This window comes from Myodes glareolus, chromosome 9 (assembly GCF_982192425.1).
Source record: "Myodes glareolus chromosome 9, mMyoGla1.1, whole genome shotgun sequence".
Classification (NCBI taxonomy): domain Eukaryota; kingdom Metazoa; phylum Chordata; class Mammalia; order Rodentia; family Cricetidae; genus Myodes; species Myodes glareolus.
In genome coordinates, this window is record NC_142034.1 from 106,545,270 (window position 1) to 106,570,473 (window position 25,204).

Here is a 25,204-nt window from a genome sequence, read left to right on the forward strand (position 1 = left end):
AAGGGTGCTCTCCTACATATTTCGGTCACCGTAGTTTGGGTCCTCAGCTCAATTATGCCTCCATGTCTGGCTCTCATCTCATACCCAGGCTGTAAGCTGCAGTCAGTGCTTTGGGATTCTTGCACCATTTACTAAGTTTTTACATAATGCTCTTTTAAAACATCTCACTGGGGCTGGAGAGATGGCTCAGCAGTTGAGAGCACTGACTGCTCTCCCAGAGGTCTGAGTTCAATTCCCAGCAACTACATGGTTGCTCACAACTACCTATGATGAGATCTGGTGCCCTCTTCTGGCCTTCAGGCAGGATACTGTATAGATAAGTAAATAAATCTTAAAAAAGAAAAAAAAGATCTCATTGCTAGGGATTGATCCTCAGACTCTGCTACAAAAATACCCTTCCACTGACTCACACTGCTAGCTTCTCCATATGCAGGTTTTAAATTTACGTACATTTGCTGGGCAGTGATGGTACAGGCCTTTAATCCCAGCACTCAGGAGGCAGAGGCAGGCAGATCTCTGTGTGTCAAGCCCAGCCTGGTCTACAAAAGCTAGTTCCCAAAGCAACACAGAGAAACCTTGTCTCAGGGGGAAAAAAATGACATTTATGGAGACCAAAGTTCAGTTTAGCACTTTCTGCCCGTAAGCACTTATCTTCATTATTCAGGAAACCTTCAAATTCCTGCTTTTGGGTTTGTATAACACTATGTGATTCATAACCATAATCAGGCTGGAGGTAGCTGTGTCGACATAGTACTTGCTCCTTTATCAGAAGACAAGTTCTGCTGACAGCACCCACATCAGGTGGCTCACAACTGCCTGTAATGCCAGCTCCAGGGATCTAACAGTCTGCTTTTCTTGTGCCCTTGGACTCACATAAATCATAATTAAAAAAAAACCATTAAGTTACTCACAAAACTAAGTATTTGTGAGGCTAAAACAGGACTATCATGAATTCAGGATTAACCTAGGGGGAGTGGAGAAATGGCTCAGCGGTTAAAGGCACTGGCTGCTTTTCCAAAGGACCCGGGTTCAATTCTAGCACCCACATGGCAACTCACAACTGTCTGTAACTCCAATTCCAGGGGATCTGGCATTCTCACACATACACATGCAGGCAAAACTCCAATGTACATAATAAATCTTAAAAAAAAAGATTAACCTTGGTTATGCAGTGACTTCCAGACCAGCCTGAGTTTAGATCACCTGTGCTGTGATTGATTGTCCTAGGAGCCACACAGTTGCCATTATGGGGAGTTCAGCTGAGCCCAGTGCCAAAGAATCCCAGTTGGGCTTGTTGACAGTTTGCCTTCAGCCCCAGCGTGGAATGGGTGGTAAGATAAAGAGCCCTTTCCCTAGTGTGCAACTCCACAGGGGGGCATCAGAATAGTTAGATCTAAGACTAGAGGAGGCTTTTTATTCCTGCTGGATAAAGACCTTCCAGACACAACTAGTTGGGTGGGGGCACTCACATTTTGTAGGTAATCTTTCACCTAATGCTGTAAGGAATCCCCCAAGTCTCATTCACTCCCCCGAGTGAACTTTATGGAATCATGCTTAGGGTTGTCACTAGGACCTTGGATGTCCTGGTTGATTTTCTATACAGACTTAGAATTGACACAAGTTTGAGTCATCTAGGAAGAGGAACCTCTGTTGAGAAAATCCCTCCCTCCGTCAGATGACCTGTAGGCAAGCCTATAGGGCATTTTCTTGATTAATGATTGATGTAGGAGGGCCCAGGTATCAGGCAGTACCATCCCTAGACAGGAGGTCCTGGGTGCTATGAGGTTCCCACAGTCTCAAGTTTGTACCCTGACTTCATGTTGAACAACTATAAACAAACTCCTCTCCAATTTCAAATTAGCAGACCTCTGAACAATGGATCCCAAAGAAATGAGAATTTCTCCAAGAATTTCATGCTGGCAGAAGGAAAAGACACCAGTCAGAAGGGGAACTTGTTCCAGGAGAGATTTCAGAGTTTTAACATCTTGTCAGACCACAGAATGAGACTTAAGTCCAGCTAATGATGGGTTGACCCAAACCATCATTAAGGTGCAGGAATAAGCACCTTAGACACAGCAAGGAATTGAGTGGGAGGACCAGGGATGAGAAATAGAAAAGAAAGGAAAGAGAAATAATACTAGCTGGAACCCCGGGAGTTCTTCCAGAAGCTGATGCCAAGCAATCTATTAAGAAGTACAACATTATATATACTATTTGCAGGGGGAAAAGGCTAAGATCAGCCGAGAAGTAAATCAGGCAGACAATGTTGACCAAAAGAACACAGTTGCCTTAGGATTGCTAACTACAACCCAGGGAGGAGAGTCGGGTCACCAGAAACTCTAAGGCATTGCTTCAGTGTTAGGCTCTGCTAAGTCTGCCCCTGGACAAGGACATAGAACTAACCTGTCTTTTTTCATCAAGGCCTCTTAGAAAGTCCGTGTCTCAGTACCAAATGTAAGCATTGCAGCTAGGATGGAAAGGGATCCTGGCGGTCTGAAGCCAAGGAACACCACAAAGTCACTGTAAGTGCAACAGCTTACAGTCCTGCTCTGGGGAAAGGTTTGCCCAATGTAATAATGCCTCGGCAAGGGAGAGTTTCTTTCCCCAGTGAAGTGAAGTAATTCATTTCAGCGAAAGAAGGTCCTACCCAAACTTAATTCAAGAGATTTATTGGGAAGGAGGAATCCAGGAGTGACTGCCCGGGTGGGAAAAGGCAGCTCCCATCTGAACAGGCACAGGGCTTATATAGGACTTCTTAGAGATTTTAGGGAAAAAATTGGTCAGATTTCAATCCTTCAAACTTTGGCTAGATCTTTGCTCAAGGGGTTGGTTCGTTTCCTGCTTCTGGATTGGTTGGTTTTCTGCTTAGTTGGTCAGGAGGAGATTTGGCTCTGGATTCAAGGCCAAAGTGTGTTTCTTTGACCTTTTTTTGGTTTTGTTTTGTTTTTTGCCTTTTGGCTCTAATTTCAGGGCCAGCCTTATTTCTTTGACTGGCTCTGATTTCAGGGCGGGCCAAGGTGGTTTATTTATTTATTTATTTATTTTTGTCAGGCTCTATTACCCTACATATGTAATTATATTTAATTCTGGGAATGCAGGCTGAGGGAGACAACATAGCAGGATCAAAACCCTGTCTTAGCCAGAATTTAACTTTACTTGTATTATTTACAGCCCCATCTGAGAATATGTTAGGGCGATAGCCTTGGCTTGGAGTCACACAGGGATTAAATTTAGACCCGTCGTTTAAAGATAAGTGGCGTCGTCTGCAGCCAAGTCAGGATCCTAGCTTTTCTGCCTAGGACGGTGAAGGGCGATAAGGAAACACAGAAGTGGGATTTCTGGTCCAAACGCCAGGGCGGCCCTCTTTCTGCTGCACCTTCTTTTCCGGGGCACCCACCGCGGTGCCTGCTGGGCCGCAATCCACGCGCTCCCGGCGACTTTTGCGCTGTCTGGCAGCTGAAGTAGGTGGATGTTGGTTAATTGAACACACTTTTGAGAATCAACACGGCCCAAGGAGGGAGTCAGGGCTGGGTGACGCAAAGCTCCCGTGTGCTCCGAAAGATGCGGACAGAAAGAGCTCCGACAACGTACCCGCAGATGGACTACATCTCCCGTGATGCCTTGCGGCACATAGGCTTTTCCAACGCCTCTATACCTCGTCCCGGCAGTCTCCGCGGTGTGCGGGGGCGCGGCGCCCGCGATGGGCGTGGCATGACGCGAGGCGGGGTGGGCGGCAGCCGCCGATGGTGGCGGCGGCCTAGGCGATGCCGCTGCTTGTGGACGGGCGTCGAGTGCGGCTGCCGCGGTCTGCCGCGGAACTGGTACGAGCGCACCCGCTGCTGGAGGTGAGCGGGATTGCTTGGGCCTGCCGGCAGGTGGGATCTCCGCAGCCCGGCCCCCGACGTGCTTTCACAAGGGATCGACTGAGAGGGCCCAGAGAGGTTAGGTGACTTGCCCAAGGTCGCACAGTACGCGGCGCGCGGGGCCTCGTCTACCCTCGGCGGGATCCGCAGGTTGAGGCGCTTGAGCGGCTCCTGGCATTATACAGCCCGGCTGCGGACAAGTGCGGGCGGAGTGCCCAGCCCTCTGCGAGCCCATTCCCGTCCCCTGCGGCTTGGGGCGCCTTGTTATTTTTAGCCAGAAGTAAGGGTTTCGCTTGGAAGTTGCTAGATCGGCGAGGACCGCGCCCTGATGGGTGGGTGAGCTTTTGTCTTCTTTCCTTGCGGGAACTTTTGAAAAAGGATTCCTTGAAGGCAGTGGTGACCAAGTATCCCACATGCTAGTTGTCAGCTCATGGGTCTCACATAGTGCGGTCTAGGAGAAGGCCCAGGAGGGGATCTGTTTCCTAATCAAAGAATTCTTTTAAAGACCAAGTAATTGCCTTGAAAGATGTCCACTTTTACTCTGAGAGGTGAAGCCCAGGATTGTGTGGTTAGGGAAGGCATTCTAGAAGTTTCCTCTGATCAGCTATGGGATCTGTGATCCTGTCTGCTTAATTGCTGTTTTCCCCTGGCTTGCTTCCTGAAGGCAGATGGCAGTGTGCTTACAAAATATTTGTTGGGTAAATGAATGGGCAGAATGACCCCTGAGAACTATGGGGCAAGGAGACTGTGACTGTTAGCTTGAATTTCAGGACAGCCATCCTGCAAATCGGGCTAGGCACTGTGCCCTTTTCCTTACTGTGGCACTGCCACTGGGTCGGTGAAGCCAGGAGTAAAACTCATCAAAGAAAAGTTTAATCCACCTCAAGGATTTAGGGGACTCTCTCCCATGTCTGCTTGAAGCATCTAGTTTTAGTGGCCACAACAGCACATGAGAATGCAGAGATGAGGTGACGTGGAAACCTCTGGAGGCAGGATTTTGATCTGTCTAAAGAGACAGCCCAGAAGGGGTGGCAGGGAGGCCCCTGTGAGGAGAAGGCTGGAGTGTGAACTGCATCCCCAGTGGTTCACTTTCTTAGGATAGTGTGTGCTCTGGAGAGGGAAGTAGAAAATTGTGTCCTTAGTCACAGCCATTCTTCTCATGGTTTGGTGACTTCCTTACAAGTGTTTTTTGTTGTTTTGGGGACAGGAGCTCTTTATTTACCTCTGACTGTCCTGGAACTTGATATGTAGACCAGGCTGGCCACAAACTCACTGGTTTGCTTGCTTTTTTTTTTTTTTTCTGTGATACACTGTTAAAAAAGGTTTGAGACAGGGTCTTGTGTAGGCTGGAACTGTGTAGGCCTGTCTCCACTGTCTTCAGCTCTCAGACTTCTTTCTTCTGCCTCCTAAATGCTGGAATTAAAGGTGTGCACAACCACGCCTGATTGTATTTATCTGTGTGCACATAGGTGTGGGTGCCTGTGCGCACTGGACCAGAAGGTGGCATCAGGTGTGTTCCTCTTCGCTCAGTGCAGTTTCTTTGAGGCGGGGTCTCCCTGAATGTGTTGTCATTGATTCTCTCATCTCCACCCATTACAGGCATGTGTGGGATCCTGACTTGTGAGTGCTGGCACCTAAACTTTGGTAGATTTTTCAGCAAACAGTTTTAACTACTGACCATCTCTGTAGCACTCCCCCCTCCCCCCCCTTTTTTTAAAGAGAGAAAGACGGGCAGGCTGGCCTTGAAGTTGATCTGGGTCCAGTGCTGACCTTGAATGCCTGAGACCTGCTTCAGCTCTACTGTGGTAACTCAAGGTGTCATCCAATGTGCCCATCATAACACACTTTTTGATTGACAGCATGCTATATATTGTTATTTTTTTTGTTTTTGTTTTTGTTATTTCTTGGTTTTTGAGATAGGGTTTCACTGTGTGGCCCTGACTGTCCTGGAACTCGTTCTCTATACCAGGCTGGTCTTGAACTCACAGAGCTCCGTCGTGCCTGGTTCCTGTGTGTTTCATGTCAGCATTTTGTGAACACACAGCACCAGCTGTAGAACCCTGATTAGCATCCCACCACACCTTTCTACAGCCTGTGCTTCCTTAGGCAACCAGTCTGAACACTAACTGATGCTGTCATGTCCCCCCTCCCCACTTTCTATTTTGAAAGAAAGCCTCACTATAGCTCATGCTCATCACCAACTCATGATTGTTGCGACCTTCCAGGCTGGCATTACAGGCGTGTGCCACCGTGCCGACTAAAGAATTGTGAGACACATGCCATCAGAGATGCTACCAGGGCAATCCCATACTGCTACTGCTGACCTCCTTCTCCACATTTACTCACCAACACATCTGGGTTCAGTGCTGTCTGGTTTCAGGCCCCCGATGGCCAGCCACAGTGGAACTGGTCCCACACTATTCCCGATAAGATGAGTACCTTTGCTTTTATTTTCTAGATTGAGGGCTGCAAAGATCAGGCACAGTGTGATGGTTTGATGAGAATGGCCCCCACAGGCTCATATGTTTGATGCTTGCCCTCTAGTTAGTAGAACTATTTGGGAAGGATTAGACATGTCCTTATTGGAGGAAGTTTGTTACTGGGGGTGAGCTTTGATGTTTCAAAAGCCTGGGCCAGACCCAGTGTCTCTCTCTCTGCCTGATCAGGATGTAAAGCTCCCATCTGCTGCTCCAGCACCATGCCTGTTGGCGTCCTGATATAAACCACCCATCTAAAACTGTAAGCAAGGCCTCAATTAAAGGCTTTTTTCTCTTTCTTTTTTTAAATAATAGTTGCACTGGCATGGTGTCTTTCCACAGCACCAGAACAGTGACCAAGACTGACTGTCGCAGGTCCCATGCTTAGACAGAAGTCAGGACTGGGGCCCTGCTTTCTTGCCCTCACTTTGGATGTTGTGTAATTCAGTACAGCGGCCTCTTGCAACAAGGGGCACCCCTGTAGGTGCTAGTGCTCAGGAGGCCGAGGCAGGACAGTGTTTCAGGGCAGACAACAGTGAGGAGTCTTGAGTGCAGTGCAGTGCTCCTTAGTGTCTGCTGTTGTCATGCGGGTGAAGCCCAGGGCTTCACACATGCTAGACGTGCCTGCTTCTGGGATACCCCTAGCCCTGGGGTCTTTAGGTGGTTGGAATAATATTTTGTAACAGCAGATTACATGAATTCAGACTTGCATGTCTCCTATCATTTTATTGGAGGAGCCATATCTGTGTGTACCTCTGGCTGTTCTCACTACACAGTGGCAGAGACCTGTGGGCTTGTCATCTAGTCATTCTGAGAGAAAAGTTTGCTGACCTCCAGCAAAGAAAGTAGTGCCATTTGCTAGGCCTTGGGAAAGTTTGTTAAGGAACTGAGTGCACATGAGTTAAATACCAAAAAATATGAGACACTGAGACAACTGGGCCACTGTTACTTTAGGAAGTGTAGAATGGGCAGCTTGGCTCAGTGGATGGCGTGTCTGATGGGGAAGCACAAGGACCTGAACATGGACCCCAGGACCTAAGGTTTAGGGTGCTTATGTAAACCCAGTGCTGAGGGGTGACCAGCCAGTCTAGGTAAAATGGTGAGTTCAGGTTCAGTGAGAAACTCTGTCTCAGAACATTAAGGTGAGCCGTTGAGATGGCTCATATGGTAAAGGTGCTTGCTGCTAAGCCGATGACCCGAGTCCAATCTCTGGAATCTACACAGTGGAGGAGAAAGCTAACTACCAAGGGTTGCGAGCGCCCACTGCATATACACACATATGAAATAAAACGAAATTAAAGACAGGGTTCAGAGTAACAGGAAGGCACATGACAGACCTGTGGCTTCAGATGCCCTCACACGTACGCCTCTCACACTTCATCCTCATGGTACTACACAACATCTGCATCTCTTGTTCTCTCATGCACACAAGTGTGATGAAGTGGGAGGAGAGAGCGGCTGCACTGTCCTGTGGCGTCGTGTCTCTGCTCGGCCGCCTTTGCTTTCGTTTCTTATTTTCTGTCTTTGAGACACTAGCCAGAGCTGGCTTATGCCTCCAGTGTTGGGACTGTAAGCATGAACTCCTGCCTCTGATTTTCTTACACTTTTTAATAACATATTTACACTGGTATTTTGCCTGCAGGTATGCCTGTGTCAGATTCCCTGAACAGGAGTTACGGACAGTTGTGAGCTGCCATGTGGGTGCTGGGAATTGAATCAGGGTTCTCGAAGACCAGTCAATGTTCTTGTCCCCTGAGCCATCTCTCCAGCTCCGACTTTGTTACAGTCTAAAGTGGTAGATGCACACATGAGGTAGTAGGGGACAGTTTAAGGGCAGCCTGAACTACTGTCTCAAAGGTCAAGTCTCAGATTCTTGAAGAACCATGGTAAAGGATTGGGTGTCTCTCCCAGGCACTGGATCTTATGTCATATGCGGCTCCTATTCAGAGGGAATGTTCCTGCTGCCTTTCTCCACCAGTCTTTGGTAGCCAGTGCAGCACAGTTCAGAGATGCCAGCCTGCTTCCCACTTCTGAGTAAACGTTGGCTCTTTCCATCTCTCCTGTCCAAGCCTCACTAATTCACACAATTATTTTATTCTGTTTCAATTAAACAGGAAAGAGCCAGACTTCTCAGAGGTCAGTCTGTTCAACAAGTGGGACCCCAGGGCCTTCTGTATGTTCAGCAAAGAGAGCTTGCAGTGACCTCCCCAAAGGATGGTAGGTTAGGAAGCAGTGTGTTGGGCCTTATTCCAAAGTCTACTGGCTATTTTATGTTATTTCTTTTTGGAACAGGCTCCATCTCCATTCTGGGTTCGGATGATGCCACTACTTGTCACATTGTGATCCTGAGGCATACAGGTATGATGACAGAGATGAAGGAAACCCTTCCTTAAACTATCCCAACCATGTGGGACCACTGATTTTTTTCAGTTTGAGTTTCCTGGTGTAGAATTTGAAGTCATGCAGTTACATGGCTAGGGCAGACAGACTGAGGGGCCAGTGGCGGTAGCACCAGGATTTGTCCCTACTGCTCGTACCGGCTTTTTGGGGACCTATTCTCTTTGGATGGATACCTTGCTCAGCCTAGATATAGTAGGGAAGGTCTTGGACCTTCCCCAAAGCAATGTGCCTTACCCTCTCTGAGGAATGGATGGGGGTAAGTGGAGGGAATGGGAGGAGGGGAGTGGGAACTTGGATTGGTATTGTATAATGAAAAAAGATAGTTTTATAATGAAAAAAGTTTTATAATGAAAACAAGAGATAGTTTTATAATGAAAAAAGATAGTTGGTTTTCTTTTTTCTTTTCTTTTTTTTCTTTTTTTTTGCCCTGAGACAGGGTTTTTCTGTAGCTTTGGAGCCTGTCCTGAAATTAGCTCTTGTAGACCAGGCTGACCTCAGACTCACAGAGATCCACCTGCTTCTGCCTCTCAAGTGCTGGGATTAAAAGTGTGCACCACCACCGCCCAGCTGTTTTCTTTTTTAAAAAAGAAAAAAAAACAAAAAGAATTTGAAGTCATGTCTTTCTTGTCTGCATGTGTCTCCCTGGTGCCCTGGTCAGATGGGTTGGCTGGACCCTTTCTGTTTTCTTATAGGGTGTCTAAAGATGAGGTGGTCTGCATGGCCTGCTTCCCGGAATATAAGGACTGACTCACTTTCCTTGTTCTTCAGGTAATGGGGCGACCTGCCTCACACATTGTGATGGAACCGACACCAAAGCCGAAGTCCCCTTAATAATGAGCTCCATAAAATCCTTTTCTGAGCATGCTCAGTGTGGAAGGTAAGTGCCATAGTGCTGTTCTGTGGACACTGCCCAGGTATCCTGTGCTTGTACACCTTGAGCATGGTGATGTCCACACTAGGCTGGATGGAATAATGGAGGGACAAGCCAGTACTGGACGTTTTGTTGAACAGGGCTCACTGTTATGATCCTCTTGCCTCAGACTCCCTAGTGCTCAGATTAGTGGATGAGACATGTCAGGCTTCTGTGTTGAATTTTAAATGAAGTTTGACTTTGAACTTGTGTAAAGTTGGGATCTTCGAATCTTAGATATTAATTTGTTACGGCCCAGACAGAAGGTGTTTTTGTGAGCAGCCACTTGTTGTACGGTCTGAAGCAGGGAAGTAGTAAATATGTAGGAAAGACTGAAGGAGGAGGCAGGGTTGGCAGTGACCATGCCACACACCTCAGCAGGTCAAGAGTTTGAGCATGGGCGTAGGGTAAGAACCAGCCCAGGCTGGCTGCACCTCAGCATTTCATTGTTACCCCGTCCGTGACACGTGGTCATGTACCAGAGCCACAAAGCTAGTTAACTTCTGGCCTTTGACCCAGGCCTGGCTGTCACTTGCTCTGTTCTTATTACACTGGCTCTGATTTTCTTGGCAGCCTTTGAAGGAACTAGTACAGTCACATACAGGTGCTTAGAATCTCAGGGACACTTACTAGTTAGCTTTATTTGTTCAATAGGTAAGTTTTAAAAAGTGAGGGGTGAGATATGTACACACCTTTAATTCTAGTAGTGGGAGGTAGAGGGAGACGGAGAAGGATCTCTTAGTTTGGTCTACATGGTGAATTCCAGGCCAACCTTTTCTCGAAAATTAAACCAGATTTAAACTTTGTGTGTTGCACGAGTGTACACTAGGAATTGAACCCTGGACCTTGCTTATGCTAAGAGTGTGCATTAGCACTGAGCCCTTGTTGTAAAACGTAACTTTACTGGCTGGGTCTGTGTCACAGGCTGGCTGGCTCCATAGGCTTTGACTCATGTAGCTGTGAAATCGCCTTTTCCTGTTGTTGTAGCCCAGACTACTCACACAGTCCTCAGAACACAGTGTTTAGTTATTCCTGGTCTGTGTCCAGACCACAGTTCGCTCTGTGGAAATCAGGGCAGGCCTCGTCAGATACCACACCCTTCACAGGCTAGTTCAGAGGTGTGAAGTACACCACATACTCCCATGGTTATTCGAGTTGAGGAAGACAAGCAAGGGAAACACGGAGTGAAGCCAAGTTTGAGCTGTCACAGCCCTGCTGTGTGCGTGTGCACTATGGCTGTTGTCGGGAGGGGCTTCAGCATGGGAAACGTCCCAGATGGATCCTGTGTGTACGGTAGAAGATACCATGCTGTGATTCCTAGGTGTGGTGGGATGAGAGCACCCCAAGCTCTCAATTAGTGGGGTTTCTGCCCCTTTCCAGCCTCAAAGCCCAGATCCTTTTAGGTGCAGGTGTTGAGAAGTTCTAGAGTGTTCTGTGTGAGTGGCCAGGTGACACTGCACTGATAACCCTGGGAGGGGTCCTCAGAGCCTTGCTGCTGGCCTTGGAAGCCTCATTTGCACCCCATTGTGCCCACAGGTATTTTATTATATGCTATGGACATTCATGGGAGCCTGAAGCCCGCATACAGTCATGTCACGTCTAACTCTGATCTCTTCCCTCTCCTGGCAGGCTGGAAGTGCACCTTGTGGGAGGCTTCAGTGACGATCGGCAGCTGTCACAGAAACTTACCCATCAGCTTCTTAGTAAGTTTGCCACCCTCTCCTAGTTTTGTCTGGCTTGAAAATTTTAAAAAAGGTGCCAGGTGGTGGTAGGACACACCTTTAATCCCAGCACTTGGGAGGCAGAGGCAAACAGATCTCTGTGAGTTTGAAGCCAGCCTGGTCTACAGAACAAGTTATAGAACAGCCAAAGCTACACAGAGAAACTCTGCCTCAAAATAAATAAATAAATACATAAATACGTGGAACGTAAAAAAGCTCTCTAGCAATCAGATGAAGCAGAGGCAGGAAGAGCATGAGTCTGAGACCAGCCTGGGATACACAGTGAAAATCTGTCTACACTAAAGACACAGCCATGTGGATGGACTGTATAGACCATACAGAGTGTAGCATGGATCTCAGTTCCCAGGTGCTGGTGGGATAGGGACAAGATCTCCGCCCATTTTTTCCTTCTTTTCTTTTTTAGTTTTTGAGACAGGGTTTCTCTGTGTAGCTTTTGAAGCCTGTCCTGGAACTCACTATGTACACAAGGCTGGCCTTGAACTTTCAAAGATCCACCTGCCTCTGCCTCCCAAGTGCAGGGGCTAAAGACATGAGCAACCACTGCTTGTCCAAACTCCCCCCATTTTGACAGGGTGATGCTGTTGAAGCCCAGTCTGGCTGTGGCCTCGTGATCATTATGCCTCAGCCGAGTGAGAGAACTACAAATGTGTCAAAGATGCTCTTTTAAAACAGCAGTTGGTGAATGCTTGGAGTACACACCCTGAGCTGTACAGCTGTACAGAAGTATTCTTTGTAATCTTCAGAAAATGAAAATACCACTGCTAATCTTTTCTACTAAATAAGAAGAGACAGACGTGGTATATATTGTGAAATAGGTATATGCTAATGCTTGATCTGCACTGGAGCAGCCTGTCAGCAAGGAAACTGCATTGTGGCTTAAGCCCTTTAAAGGTCCACATCCTTTGACTCAGTAACTACCTGTCTTAGAATCCATTGTAAGAAAGTCATCTAAGGTTGCAGAAAGGCTGACGATATGGCTCACTGGGTAAAGGCTCTTCCCACCATGCATGATCAGAGTTTGGTGTTTGGGACCCACATGATGGAAGGAGAAATCTAATTCTTGTATGATGTCCTCTGATCTTCCCATGTGATTCATGGCAAGGCATGCATGCGTACACACAAGTATGTAAAAAAACAAAACAAAACAAACCCTTGCACAGAGATTTTGATTTAAAGATCAGTATTCCAGCAGTTCTGACATCAAGGAATAATACCCAGTGTCCTGAGAAGAGTTAGAAAGTTTCTAGAAGTTGTTACCTACTGAACCAGGTCTGGAGGTTCATGCTTACAGCTCAACATTCGGGAGAAGACTGAGGCAAAGGGTTGTTTGCTCTTAATCAGCCTGTTAACTCCATGGGGAAAGCCTATACCTAATAAAAGCAACTGGGGCATGAAATTATATGGTGTGACGAGCATCGTTGTCTGTTATGAGCTTAGCTGTGCACTAATCTACGGTGGGGGGATGGGCATTCAGAATCTACTCTCTTCTGTTCCCTTGTCTAAAAGCATTCACAAAGTTTTTGCTCTGTTGGCTGGAGAGATGGCTCAGTGGGTAAAGGCACTGTCTGTTTTTCCAGAGGACCCAGGTTCAGTTCCCAGCAACCGCTTGGTGGCTCACAACTGTCTGTAATACCAGTTCCAGGGGATCCTGTAACCACCATTCATATGGCACACATACAAGTAGGAAAAACATTTATACACACAAATATTCCTTTTGTTCTAATAGACTCAAGAGGAGTTGGTCTTCTCTTAGGACCCCACCTGATGTGGGTGCTGGGACCTGAACCCAAGTCTTCTGCAAGAGCAGAGTAAATGTTTTAAACCACTGAGTCATCTCTCAGCCACCGTGAGGCTTTTCACATTAGCCTATACTAATCACACATAGCAACGGTTTAATTATGTGTATGTGGGCACTCAGGGCACAGGTGTGCCATATAGTGTGAGTCAGAGTAACTCATAGGAATGGGCTTTCTCTCCTTCTACATGTGGGTCCCAGGGATTGAACTCAGGTTACAAGTGCCTCTACAGATTGAGCATTCTTGCTGATCTAATCTCTATCTTCAGTTCCCCACCTCCACCACCACCTTGTTTTTGAGACAGGATCTCACGTAGCACAGACTAGCCTTGAACTTGAACGTGCCACCATGCCAGTTTGAACCCATAGCCTCGAGTGTGCTAGAGGATGCTAGGCAATTACAGTGTCAGTGGAGCTACAGCCCCACCTAACAGGACATTTCCATGTATGTATGTAATGTATTTTGATCATATTCACATCCGTTACTCATTTTTTGGCACTTTTTTGACATTAATTTTGAAATTCTAATTGTAGGTGAATTTGACAAACAAGATGATGACATTCACTTAGTGACATTATGTGTGACAGGTGAGTTCTGCTGCTTTCACCCATATGGGTATAAGGGTTCCGGAAGGTTTTGTCTGTACCCTTACTACAGCTCCCATCAGGGTAGAACTGTAGAAGACACTCTAAAGAGACTGTCCCCTCTGGATGACTTGTTCCCACCACTCCTATCACTTTTCAACACCCAGTCCCCCCAGCTAATGGCTCTGATGTCTGCTTTCTAGGCTGTCAGAGGTTTCTCTGTGTTCCTGGGAAGGGAGCGTGCTGGTGAGCTGCCCTCGTGTGGCCCACGTGGGGCTCTGCACTGAGGACAAGGACAACTGTTTAGTGTTCTCACTTTCCTTCATTTTTTAGAGTTAAATGACCGGGAAGAAAACGAAAACCACTTTCCCATCATTTATGGCATCGGTAAGTAGTGTTTGTGTTAGAGGGCTACATGGTTTCCACGTGGGTTAAAGGTCTGAGTGCAGTCATTCCATCTGCACCATTGCTGGTGGGATGGGTCCTTGCTCCTATCTGTTCTTACTGTGACAAGTTAGGCAAGGGGCCTGACTTGACCAACCCGTAGCTGTAAGGGTGTTAATGTGTGGAGAAACTGTGCAGAATAGGTTATGACCACCCCACACTCACTCCTGCAGCCTAGTGTCACATGGGGGGGTAGTCAGGCACGCTTTTCTCTAGCAAGAGCTCACGGTGGGGAAAATGGGGTATTTGGATCTTTGTATGGGAATGACGTAAGGTTTTGATTCAGAATGAAGACTGTTGAACCAGTTCTGAAGCTGACAAATTGCAGAGGGATTCTGGTGTGCCCATGGTGTTTAGCTGAGTGGGTGGGGAGGGCACAGGAACTTCTTTATTCTGTCACTTTGCATAAAAACTCTAAAATAAGATGAAAGTCCTCCAGCCTTACACCTGAGTCTCTGGGGCTGGTCTTCCTGTGTTGCTACAGAGGCTGTCAGCACCTCAGTTTTTTTCTTCAGATCCCATTCTTCTCTGTTTCTGGTTCTTATGTACAGTGGTAGAAATGTGAAGTCTGTTGCCAGTTTAGAGTCACTGCCTCTCTCCTGCAGCTGTCAACATTAAAACTGCAGAGATTTACAGAGCTTCCTTTCAAGATCGTGGCCCAGAGGAGCAGCTTCGTGCTGCAAGAGCTTTAGCAGGAGGCCCGGTGAGTGGGAGCCCATCTTTGTGGGATGGGGAAAGAGGGAGCACCAAGAGACTCAAGTTTTTAGAATGTTGGAAAGTTGTGGCTATCTCCTTACCAGGATTCAGTATTCAGTCCACTTCCTCATGGGTTAGAGGAATAAGGATCGAGTTTAGGTTTTAAGTGCCAGATACTAGATCTTTGCCTGAAAGATGGAGGTGGTAGTAAGAGCTTGAATCTACAGACAAAGCAAGACCTCTTCCCATTAACCTTCCCATAGAGAGGACTGCAGGCGGCTAGGGGCGGGGGGATTGACAGAATCAAGTCTCATCCACACTTTGGACCTAGTCATCAGAGAGTAGTCTGGCAAGTCACTCTACAAACTGAGTTCCAGGAGAGCCAGGTCTACATGGAGAAACCTTTTCTCGGACCCCCCTACCCAGCCCCAATGTTTAATTTCCTCAGTGTACTGTATTTTTCCTTATTTTTGATAGTGCCGAGGATGGAATAGAGACGTATGCAGCGGACATGCTGTGCTGCTGAGCACTCCTAGCCTAGGCCCTTTTTATAGCCTCAACATTTCCCAGGGCTGGGATTGCACAAGTATATAATTTTGTCCAGGTCTCTAGTATATTTTTAATTAATTAAATCATTAATTTCTTTCTTGTTTGTTGTTTTTTGAGACAGGGTTTCTCTGTGTTGCTTTGGAGCCTGTTCTGGAACTAGCTCTGTAGACCAGGTTGGCCTCAAACTCAGAGAGATCCGCCTGCCTCTGCCTCCTGAGTGCTGGGATTAAAGGCGCGCACCACCACTGCCCAGATTAAATCATTAAAAGACTTATTCATCCATTTGAGGAACAGGTAGAAGAATGTAAAATTCCCAGTGAGCCTGTTTTAATCCAAACACTCGGAGACAGGAGACAGGTTTATTACTGTAAGGTACTTATATAGCTCTTATGTAGCTTTTTAAAAAGATGCCAAACAGGATCTGGGGAGATGGCTCAGTAGCCAAAGTGCACAGCACCAACATAAGCTGGGTGTGCTTCCAGGCCTAGTGCTGGGGAGACAGAAGACTGATTGTTAGGGTTTGCAGAGTCTGCAGCTTCAGTTCTAGTGGAAGACCTTGTCTTAGTTGGCAGAAGCAACGGAAGACCTCTGGCCTCACATATGTGCCAGCACCCCACACTGCCGCAAGCCCAGAGATTTGCTTGTTTGTGCAATACTAACACTTCAGTAAGATGTGTGGAATTAAGAGATCTGTTTCTGCCAGTCTTTTACCATTTTCTGGAGTCCTAATTTTGTTTGATATGGTCTTGCTATGTATGTAGCCTAGGGTATCTTGGAACTTGTGGCAAGTCTCCTGCATCAACCTCCATCAACTACTATGACCAGCTTGGTGGTTTTTCTTTTCTAAGACAGAGAGTTCCATTGCAGCCCAAGCTGGGCTGGAACTTACTGTAGGATTCCTTTTGGTATTTAGTACCCTCTCAAAGCTGAAAATTACCGCTGGCATAATTTGGAAATTCAAGGAATGAGTCTGTTGGTAAATCAGTTTCTACAGAGCCAGTTGTGGTGGTGCACACGTCTCCGTTACCCCACATTGTGAGGTGCAGTAACAAGATGAGGAGTTCAAGCATTCTTGGCTATGTATTGAGTTCAAGGCCAGCCCGGGCTACATGAGACCCTCTCAAAAACAAAACAGGGTGAGGTTTTAAGGCAGGCAGACCTCTGAGTTTGAGGCCAGCAGGGTCTACCAAACCAGATCCTGTCTCAGAAAACAAATAAAAAAACGAAACCAAAAAACCCCAAACCTTTCTTTTATGCTTTTTGTGAGATAAGGTCACACTATCATCCAGGCTGATCTTCCTGCCTCAGCCTCCTGAGTGCTGAATGTCAGGTGGGAGCTGTCATACCTGGGCACTTGTGAGCTTGTTTATGTTGCATGACTAGCTGCTTGGGGTAGGAGTAAGGAGGTGTGGTATTTGTGTAGTCGTGAGGAGTACAGGCATCTGTCAGACCTGCCTGTCTTTGAGGCACTGCTGATGCTCACTGGACATGTGACCTGGGACCTTTCTCCACCATCCTCTTCCTCTTAGACGGGCAGCATGCTGTCTTGTAGGCTTACTGTCAAAACATGGGACCAAACACAAGGAAGGCATTTGGTGGTGGCAGCTTTGTTATTACGGGAGGTCAACATTTGCAGTTTATCAGCTAAGGGGACAGACTTGGAACTAGACTATAGCAGTGGTAGGGCAGTGTCCTTACAGCCTGTCATGGAAATGGTTCTTTTAGATGATTAGCATTTATGATGCAAAGACAGAACAACTTCGAATAGGCCCGTATTCCTGGACGCCATTTCCACATGTGGATTTCTGGTTGCAGCAAGATGACAAGCAAATACTAGAGGTGAGAACTTACAGGTTGGCTAAATCCTAAATCTCTGGACCCTGGTTTCCTCATCTGTAAGAAAAAAAAAAGTTTTAGACCAGCTAACAGCTGCTTCTCCTTCAGTGGGTGAGATTGGCATTCTTTTGCCATTGACAGACTATGTTTATGTTTATGGCAGTGGGGGATTAGTACCGTCCTGGCAGATGTTTGTACAGGTGATGTAGTAAGCAATAAAACGTGTGTAACTCAACAGAAGCGCTGACACTGAGACCAGCCTGGTGGATGTGTGTTCAGTCCAAAGCTACTCTGACAATTGTCATCCAGCGGGGGAGGCGTGTAGCCTGGCCCCTCTCATGCCCACTGTCTTGTCTTTTCAGAACCTTTCTACTTCTCCTCTGGCCGAGCCCCCCCACTTTGTTGAACATATTAGATCTACCTTGATGTTTTTAAAAAAATTCCCATCTCCAGCAAATATACTGTTTCCTGGAAATAAAGCTCTCCTCTACAAAAAAAATGAAGATGGTTTATGGGAAAAGATCTCCTCTCCAGGGAGCTAACATCCAAGTTACCAAAGAACACAACTTTTTGGCTCAGCAGAGATGATTGGTGGTTTGGAATCTACGCCTGTGCAGTTTTACTTCTTCCTTGCTTACTGTCTTTCAAAATAAAATCTTATTTTGGCAAAGGCATTTGTTTTATATGATTTTTTGCTTCACTACAAAGTGAGGAACAGAGGAGAAACCGTTGGCCTTGCAATTGAGAGACAGGTTGGTCACGAAAAACCCAATCAGTGCGTGGTGGCAGGTGCCTTTAAATCTTGAGTTCAAGGCCATCCTGTTTCACAGAATGAGTTCCAGGACAGCGAAAACTACCAAAGAAACCCAGTCTTGTTAAAAAAAAAAAAAAAAGAAGAAGAAGAAAAGGGAAAAGGAACTTCCTAGCAAAACTGATCAGCTTGCTCTAGGCAAGATGAAAGGCCCAGAAACAAAATGGCTGCTGGGCTCATTTACCTTCTTGAGTGTGATTCTGAGACAAGCTCGTGGGGTGCCACATTCCATCTAAGTCCCACAAAGAGAAACTTTTTACATACGATGCTACTGAGATGCCCAATTAGGGTTATGGAAGTTACTTTTTAGGAACTGTTCTGTTACCTGATGAAAAGTAATGTTTACACTGAGCTCAAGTAGTAATCTCAAGAGCCTTTATTTAAGCCAGCATCAGATAGTGTCTCAAGGTAAAATTCTGTTGCAGCAAAACCAGGTAACAATTTCCAAATGTATAAAAACATTTAAAAATCAATCTGTTAAAGGTGATAATTTACCCCTCCCCCATGTCACCTGCTATACTTCATTGCATCAAATAAACAGGGAAGACTATATTTAATCATTTGCACCCAAAAAAATGGAAAGATTGCATTTTGATAAGTGGTAACTGTCAAAAATCACATCAAATCAGTGTAATTATAGGCTTAATGTGGTATAACTAAGGCTTCCAACACTACAGTCCACCGGCCTACCATCTTAGCATCTTCCATTGTTTGACTTTCAGGGACTAAAAAGGCACAGGGTGGGGCATCTTAGGGTACTTCTGGTGATGCAGTACTTGGGAAATAGAAATGGATGAGAATTAGGTGGCAAGTTCTACCAGGTTTGTTAGCCTGGAAGAGGCAACTTCTCTGGTTCTTTCCGGAGCTGGGCCCAGGGTGAGTAGAAGAGAAGCTGCAGCCAGCCATGAAAAGCAGGTCAAAGGCGTGCTTGCTTCAGCCTCTACCGTGCTACACAGCAGACCAGTAGGCTCTTCGTGGTGGTCTCCAGGGGGCTTTCTGTCCTAAACAGACCCAAGCACAGGGCATGCTGGGTGCCAATTTAAAGGCATCACCAGTGTTTAAAATATACTCAAATATATTAAGTAGTGTAGTGTTGGTCAGGAAGAGATTTTACAGTTAGTTACTAGTAACAGATGAGTCCTTAAATTTGTTTACAAAGAATGTATAAAGGAGAAAAGGTGCAGCAGGGACAGTTCTAGTGCCACAGCGCATGTGTACACCATCCCTCATAGGCTTCAGGTCCTACTGAAACCCATTTCCTGATGCCAACCAGTGAGGCAGACGTCTCCCACAACCTACCTGAACTACAGACCTAGTAAGACTGAAGCATGGGGGAGAACATGGAGAGACACTATGCAGCCTAGAGAGAGAACAGTGTTTCAAGTGGAAGGTGCTTGAAATCCACGTGTTCTCTCTGTACGTGTTTATGGTATATGAAGAAAGGGTATGCCAAGGTTGGGCAGGCCAAAATAGTCAGTTGTTGATTCTACTTACACATAAAATAATTGCCCCCCCCCATAAAGCCTGGTTTTCCAGCATGTTTCTGTGCAAAACTCCCAGTTTAGCACAAACGACAGAAATTTCTATCATATTAGCATGTGGCACAGTTCACATTTTCAATAAAACTTCATCTTCCCTGAAACAGTCAATACAGGCACAAGCCTAGTATTACTGAGGTTTATCTTAAGCGCTCCAGCCCCTCTTCTTGTGGGTTGTCACCTTCCGGATGCTGGGCCTTGTTCTGCAAGGTCTCAGTCTGTCTGGCCATGGGGTCAGGAGCCGTGGGGACCTGCTCAGGGCAGTGGGCCTCTTCTGGGCTGCTGTGCTCTAGCCCACTGCACAGCTGGTCCACCTTTTCAAGGTCTTCGATGTGGCTGACTGAGCTGGTCTCACTCACAGCATCCGAGCCTCTCAGAGCCCTTTTAAAAGGTTTCTGGCCTAGAGAGACAAGATGAACCACGATGAGACTGGTGGAGACATCCACAGACAAAGGTGCTGTGGTCCTGCATGTTCATTGATTTGGCAGGAATGCTGGAATTTTGGTTTGCACCTTAGAGGTGAGGCAGGAACTAAAGAACACAGTGACACCAAAGTGCTCCCCAGGCCAGTGCTTCTGCGGTGCCCCTGACAGGAGTGATGCTTGCCTTTAGAGTGCCATGGAGACATTTCTTTGGAGCTAAATCTCAGGTGCCTGAATTGTTTCAGCGAAGGGAATGGAATTTTGGATTACAGAAAGGAACATAAGGAACAACAAATAAGGAGCCTCAGCAGCATGTATGAGTCTATTATTCACGAAATGAAATAGAACTGGTTTCCTTCTGTTAATGAAGGTGAACTGTGGAGCGGTTTAACCCACCTGGAAGTCTCTGTTTGCTTTGAGTGCCTGAAGGTGTCGGAGGCGGTGTCACGCCTGTACCTTGTACTTTGTGGACGTATGTGTATTCTGTGGATTCCAGAGATCCTGTCAGGAAAAGAAAGGAATGGCAGAAGCTCCAGGCACAGCTATCCTGAGATGTCATTTGCCCTCAATTGGCTTTGTGTCTTAACCAGCTGAACCAGCCACTTGGCTTCCCACTGACTGAACTGGAGCAAACCCACCCTGCGGTTGCTCACGTCTCTCCCCAGGCTCTTCAGCTCCTTCAGTGTGTGCAGTGTGCTGGGACCCTCACTTTAGCAATGAGCAGATGCTCCCATTAAAGGCTGAGGTCTGAGAAATAAAATGTTCCTTGTTTGTGATGTTTTGAAATAAAGTCTCAGAAAACCCTAATCCTCCAGCTTTATCCTCCTAATGCTAGGATTACATCCTTCTGCTACCATAACAGGAAACTCTAGTGATACCTTTGCTATCATGAGAATCTAGAGAAGGAACAAAAGAAGGAACATCAAAATTTTGGGAGTATTTCTGTTTTCTTTTTTAAATTGTTTACATATATTTTAAAGATTTTATTTATTTATTATGTATACAGTGTTCTATCTGCATGTGTGCTTGCAGGTCAGAAAAGGGCACCAGATCTCATTATAGATGGTTGTGAGTCACCACATGGGTGCTGGCAAGTAAACTCAGGACTTCTGGAAGAGCAGTCAGTGTTCCTCTGACCACTGAGTCACCTCTCCAGTCCCCGGGAGTATTTCTTTGATAGGATAGGAAAGGATTCACTGCCACTAGTATCTCCCAACAAGTTGGCAACATTGCCAGTCACTGGTTTAAAATAAGTACTGTGTGCCACAACCTTTAGGGTCCCCTCTCAGAAAGAGCCATGTCCTATAAAAAGTACTCAGGAGGACTGCAGGAAACAATAGTCCTGATGCCAGTGTCCATGGTGCACTGTCCCCAGATGTGGGCCGGTTGGATAGGCATGTCCCTTTTCCAAGGAAGAGCAATGTGCATGCTGTGGAGTGGCTGCTTTCTCACTGTTTCGGCAGGGACAGGGGAAGATGACATGGCATGGCAAAGAATCCAGGGAAATATAAAAGTATGAAGGGCACTGGGAGATAAATGTATCTGGTCAGAACTTGGGAATAACAGATCTAGGCATAGACCAGTTGGAAGTCCTACCTGCTGTTAAGTTAAAACTTCTTCCCTTTTGTGAAGCTTGAACTGGAGAAAACCAATTCAGGACGGACCCTACTACAGGGATCTGCCGCAACACTCCCTGCAAAACATAAGCCTTGTTTAGGATAACCTGCTGCTCTGCCAGGATCCCAGCCTGGAAAACTTCAACCCTAACCTTACCTCTTCCAGAAGTCGTTCCTCATTTGCCTTCTGTAGTTGAACCTGAGCCTCCTGAATTCCCTTCCGAACGACTTCTGTCATGTTCTCTAGAAGCTGCAAAACCAAAGAAGATACTGTTTGTCTAAGCTTCTTGCCCAGGGCCTAGAACTACTTACACAATCAACAGTATTGGTGACATTTTCCCACAAGTATATCAGTAGGTGGAATTCTGTACTAAAGCACTTGAGCGAAGTTAACAAGAGATGCCCAATCATACTACAAAAGCATTTGTTCAACTATGTTCATAGCAGCACTATTTGTAATAGTGCAATATATATAGTGTAATATATATAGTGTAATAGTGTAATAGCCAGAACCTGGAAACAACCTAGGTGTCCCTCAACGGAAGAATGGATAATGAAAGTGTGGAACATATACACATTGGAGTTTTACTCAGCGGTAAAAAACAATGACATCTTGAATTCTGCATGAAAATTGATGGAAATAGAAAACACTTTACTGAGTGAGATAACCCAGACCCAAAAAGATGAATATGGTATGTACTCACTCATAAGTGGATTCTAGCCATAAGCAAAGGTCATTGAGCCTATAATTCGTGATCCTAGAGAAGCTAAATAAGAAGGTGAACCCAAAGAAAAACATATATGTATCCTCCTGGATATAGACAAGATTGCAGGGCAAAAGTTGTGAGCATGGGGGATGGGTATGGGGAGAGAGAAGGGAGAAGGGGAGGATTGGGGAGAGCTTGGGGGAATGGGAGGGTTGAGATGGAGGAAGGGTGAATATGGGAGCTGGGAAAAAGATAATTAAGGGAGCCAATTTAGGGTTGGCAAAAGACTTGGCTCTAGAGGGGTTCCCAGGTGTCCAAGGAGATGTCCCCAGCTAGGTCCTTGGGCAGCAGAGGAGAGGGTGCCTGAACTGGCCTTGTCCCATTGTCACACTGATGAATGTCTTGCATATCACCATAGAACCTTTATCCAGCGATGGATGGAGATAGAGACAGAGACCCACACTGGAGCACTGGACTGAGCTCCCAAGGTCCAGATGAAGAGCAGAAGGGAGAATGTAAGCAAGGAAGTCAGGACCACGAGGGGTGCGTCCACCCACTGAGATGGTGTGACTGATCTAATGGGAGCTCACCAAGGCCAGCTGGACTGGGACTGAACGAGCATGTGATCAAACCAGACTCTTTGAATGTGGCTGACAATGGGGGCTGACTGAGAAGCCAATGATAATGGCACTGGGTTTTGATTCTACTGCATGTACTGGCTTTTTGGGAGCCTAGTCTGTTTGGATGCACACCTTCCTAGACCTAGATGGAGGGGGGAGGGCACCCTGACTTCTCTTAGGACTGGAGAGGGAGGGAGAGTGGGAGGGAAATGGGAGGAGGGGAGGAGGTGGAAATTTTTAATAAATAAATAAATTAAAAAAATTAAACAGAAGATGAAAGCTCATGCAGGCACAAGCAGACAGAAATTCGTTGTCTGGCCTCATTTGCCAAAGAAGAGAAATAACTAGTTACATTCTAAATGTTTTATCAATGAAAAGCAAGCACTGTTTAATGTTGAGAGAAAGTCAAGTAATAGCCAAGCCTGGGAAAAACCCAAAGTCTAACCAACAGTGAACACAGCTCCTTGGCCTTTTTCCAAACCTCTTCATCCCCTCTCCACCCCAAAATGAATTGCAGCACATGCAACTCTGCTCTCACACAAGGGTGGATTGGCGTCTGACCTCTAGCCTTGCAACTTTGTCTCCCATGCTACCAGACCAACAGAGGAAGGTCTGTTTCTGGTGGCATGGTCCTTATCAGGAACACCTATGTTGGTGTCCTCAGGATACAGCTCCTTTTAGTAAGTCTCACCTTAGTGTACTACAAATGTGAGCAAGTCCCCAAAAGCTCAGCTGCCCTAAGCCACAACATTTGCTATACTGCTTGGTTGTACATAGCTCTTCCTTCACTACCTGGTGAGGTCATTGGGTCAGCAACTGTGTCAAGGCCACTTAGCTCTCCTGATGTCTGGTACAAGACCTAGCTCTCAGAAAAGCAACATTCAGGAAAGAATAAAATGAACAGACATTCCCCAGTGTTGTATCACAAACTTTAGAAAAGACATGAAACATGAAACACTCATTCGTCTTACAGACCCTTGAGTTTTCCTCAATTTCCCGGGCTGTAACTGCAATGGTCTCCACTAGTTCAGAAATATCCACATCATCACTTGCCATGCCAATGTAAATGCAGCTCTTCATGCTTTTGTACTCAGGGCCTAGGGGAAGAAACAGGCAAGGCTGGCTCCCAAGTCCTCAGGACATTGGGAGGCCCAGACCAGGTTTGTCCTGACTCTGAGAGGAGAGCAAAGGGGCCTTCTTCCCAGGAAGAGGAAGATGCTGCTGACAAAGGAAAGGCTGGAGAGCGGCAGAGGAAGGGAGACCCTACTAAGAGAGACCCTTCGCCTCTAGTTGATCCTAAACCAGAGCTCCTTCCCTCTATGGCAATGCAAACCCGTTGGACATGATCTTCTTAAAGTTCTCAGCAACTTAGAAAAGTCATTCTTACCCATTTTAAATATGAGGTCAGATTCCAGTTCATTTAACTTTTTCAGAAGTCCAGTGTGTATTTTCTCCCCCTCTGGATCAGATTTCAAACTGCTGTTATCATCACTGACATGCTCATACCTAAAAACATAGTAATGCATTTAAGTCTGAGCATCTCTTCAGATAGGATGTGGGTGCAGTGTAAATACCCAGAGATGAGCACAGATCTAGAGTCTCCTTCCTTCCTTCCTTCCTTCCTTCCTTCCTTCCTTCCTTCCTTCCTTCCTTCCTTCCTTTCTTTTTTTTTTCTTGGTTTCTTGAGACAAGGTTTCTCTGTAGTTTTAGTGCCTGTCCTGGAACTAGCTCTTGTAGACCAGGCTGGCCTCAAACTCCCAGAGATCCGCCTGCCTCTGCCTCCCGAGTGCTGGGATTAAAGGCGTGCGCCACCACTGCCCGGCTCTTGAGTCATCTTTCAATAATGTAAGCCCCAGTTTGTGGTCCAGAAAAATAAAGAGTCTGGGGGTCTTTTATTTAAAAGGAAAAAGAAAAAAATGAGAACTAGGAGATTTCCCAGAAGATTGTGAGGCCAGTACAGCTCTCTTCCTGTGAACCAGGCTTATCCTGCAAAGCTCTGTATATCCCATATAGCAACCATTTGTTCACTATGTGTCTGCCCTGGGCACTTGTGAATTAGTACAGGCAGATGGCACACAGTGACCCCTGACTCATTGAGCCGAATGGTGGGCCAAACTATCTGTCTACATTAGGCCCCAGAACATCTCGGCGAATTCTTAGCAAATACACTCTAATTCCACCTGGATATATACG

General features: G+C 46.3%; 2 protein-coding genes across 8 annotated transcripts in view; one reads left to right on the forward strand and one right to left on the reverse strand.

Moving 5' to 3' along the window:
• Positions 1 to 3,701: 3,701 nt before the first annotated feature.
• Positions 3,702 to 17,967, forward strand: Ntan1 (N-terminal asparagine amidase). Of its 4 annotated transcripts, none has more exons than XM_048433254.3 (10): positions 3,704 to 3,845; positions 8,455 to 8,557; positions 8,633 to 8,698; positions 9,509 to 9,617; positions 11,280 to 11,353; positions 13,722 to 13,775; positions 14,106 to 14,159; positions 14,822 to 14,919; positions 17,187 to 17,300; positions 17,660 to 17,967. In XM_048433254.3, the coding sequence occupies exons 1-10, from the start codon at positions 3,765 to 3,767 to the stop codon at positions 17,837 to 17,839; spliced, it is 933 nt and encodes a 310-aa protein (XP_048289211.1). In that variant the 5' UTR covers positions 3,704 to 3,764; the 3' UTR covers positions 17,840 to 17,967. The 4 variants fall into 4 exon arrangements, with proteins under 4 accessions (XP_048289214.1, XP_048289211.1, XP_048289213.1 ...); XM_048433256.3 differs by having other exon boundaries at positions 3,712 to 3,845; positions 8,455 to 8,476; XM_048433257.2 differs by lacking the exon at positions 17,187 to 17,300 and having other exon boundaries at positions 3,702 to 3,845.
• Positions 17,968 to 18,461: 494 nt separating this feature from the next.
• Positions 18,462 to 25,204, reverse strand: part of Pdxdc1 (pyridoxal dependent decarboxylase domain containing 1) — a 61,177-nt gene continuing 54,434 nt past the window's right edge. For all 4 annotated transcript variants that reach the window (XM_048433249.3, XM_048433252.3, XM_048433250.3 and 1 more), the window contains 6 exons: positions 24,399 to 24,517; positions 23,987 to 24,108; positions 21,842 to 21,934; positions 21,665 to 21,761; positions 20,465 to 20,569; positions 18,462 to 20,046 (listed from right to left, as the gene is read on the reverse strand). In XM_048433249.3, coding sequence (XP_048289206.1) covers positions 19,787 to 20,046; positions 20,465 to 20,569; positions 21,665 to 21,761; positions 21,842 to 21,934; positions 23,987 to 24,108; positions 24,399 to 24,517 — 796 coding nt within the window. In that variant the 3' untranslated portion in view covers positions 18,462 to 19,786. The remainder of the gene's footprint in view (positions 20,047 to 20,464; positions 20,570 to 21,664; positions 21,762 to 21,841; positions 21,935 to 23,986; positions 24,109 to 24,398; positions 24,518 to 25,204) is intronic.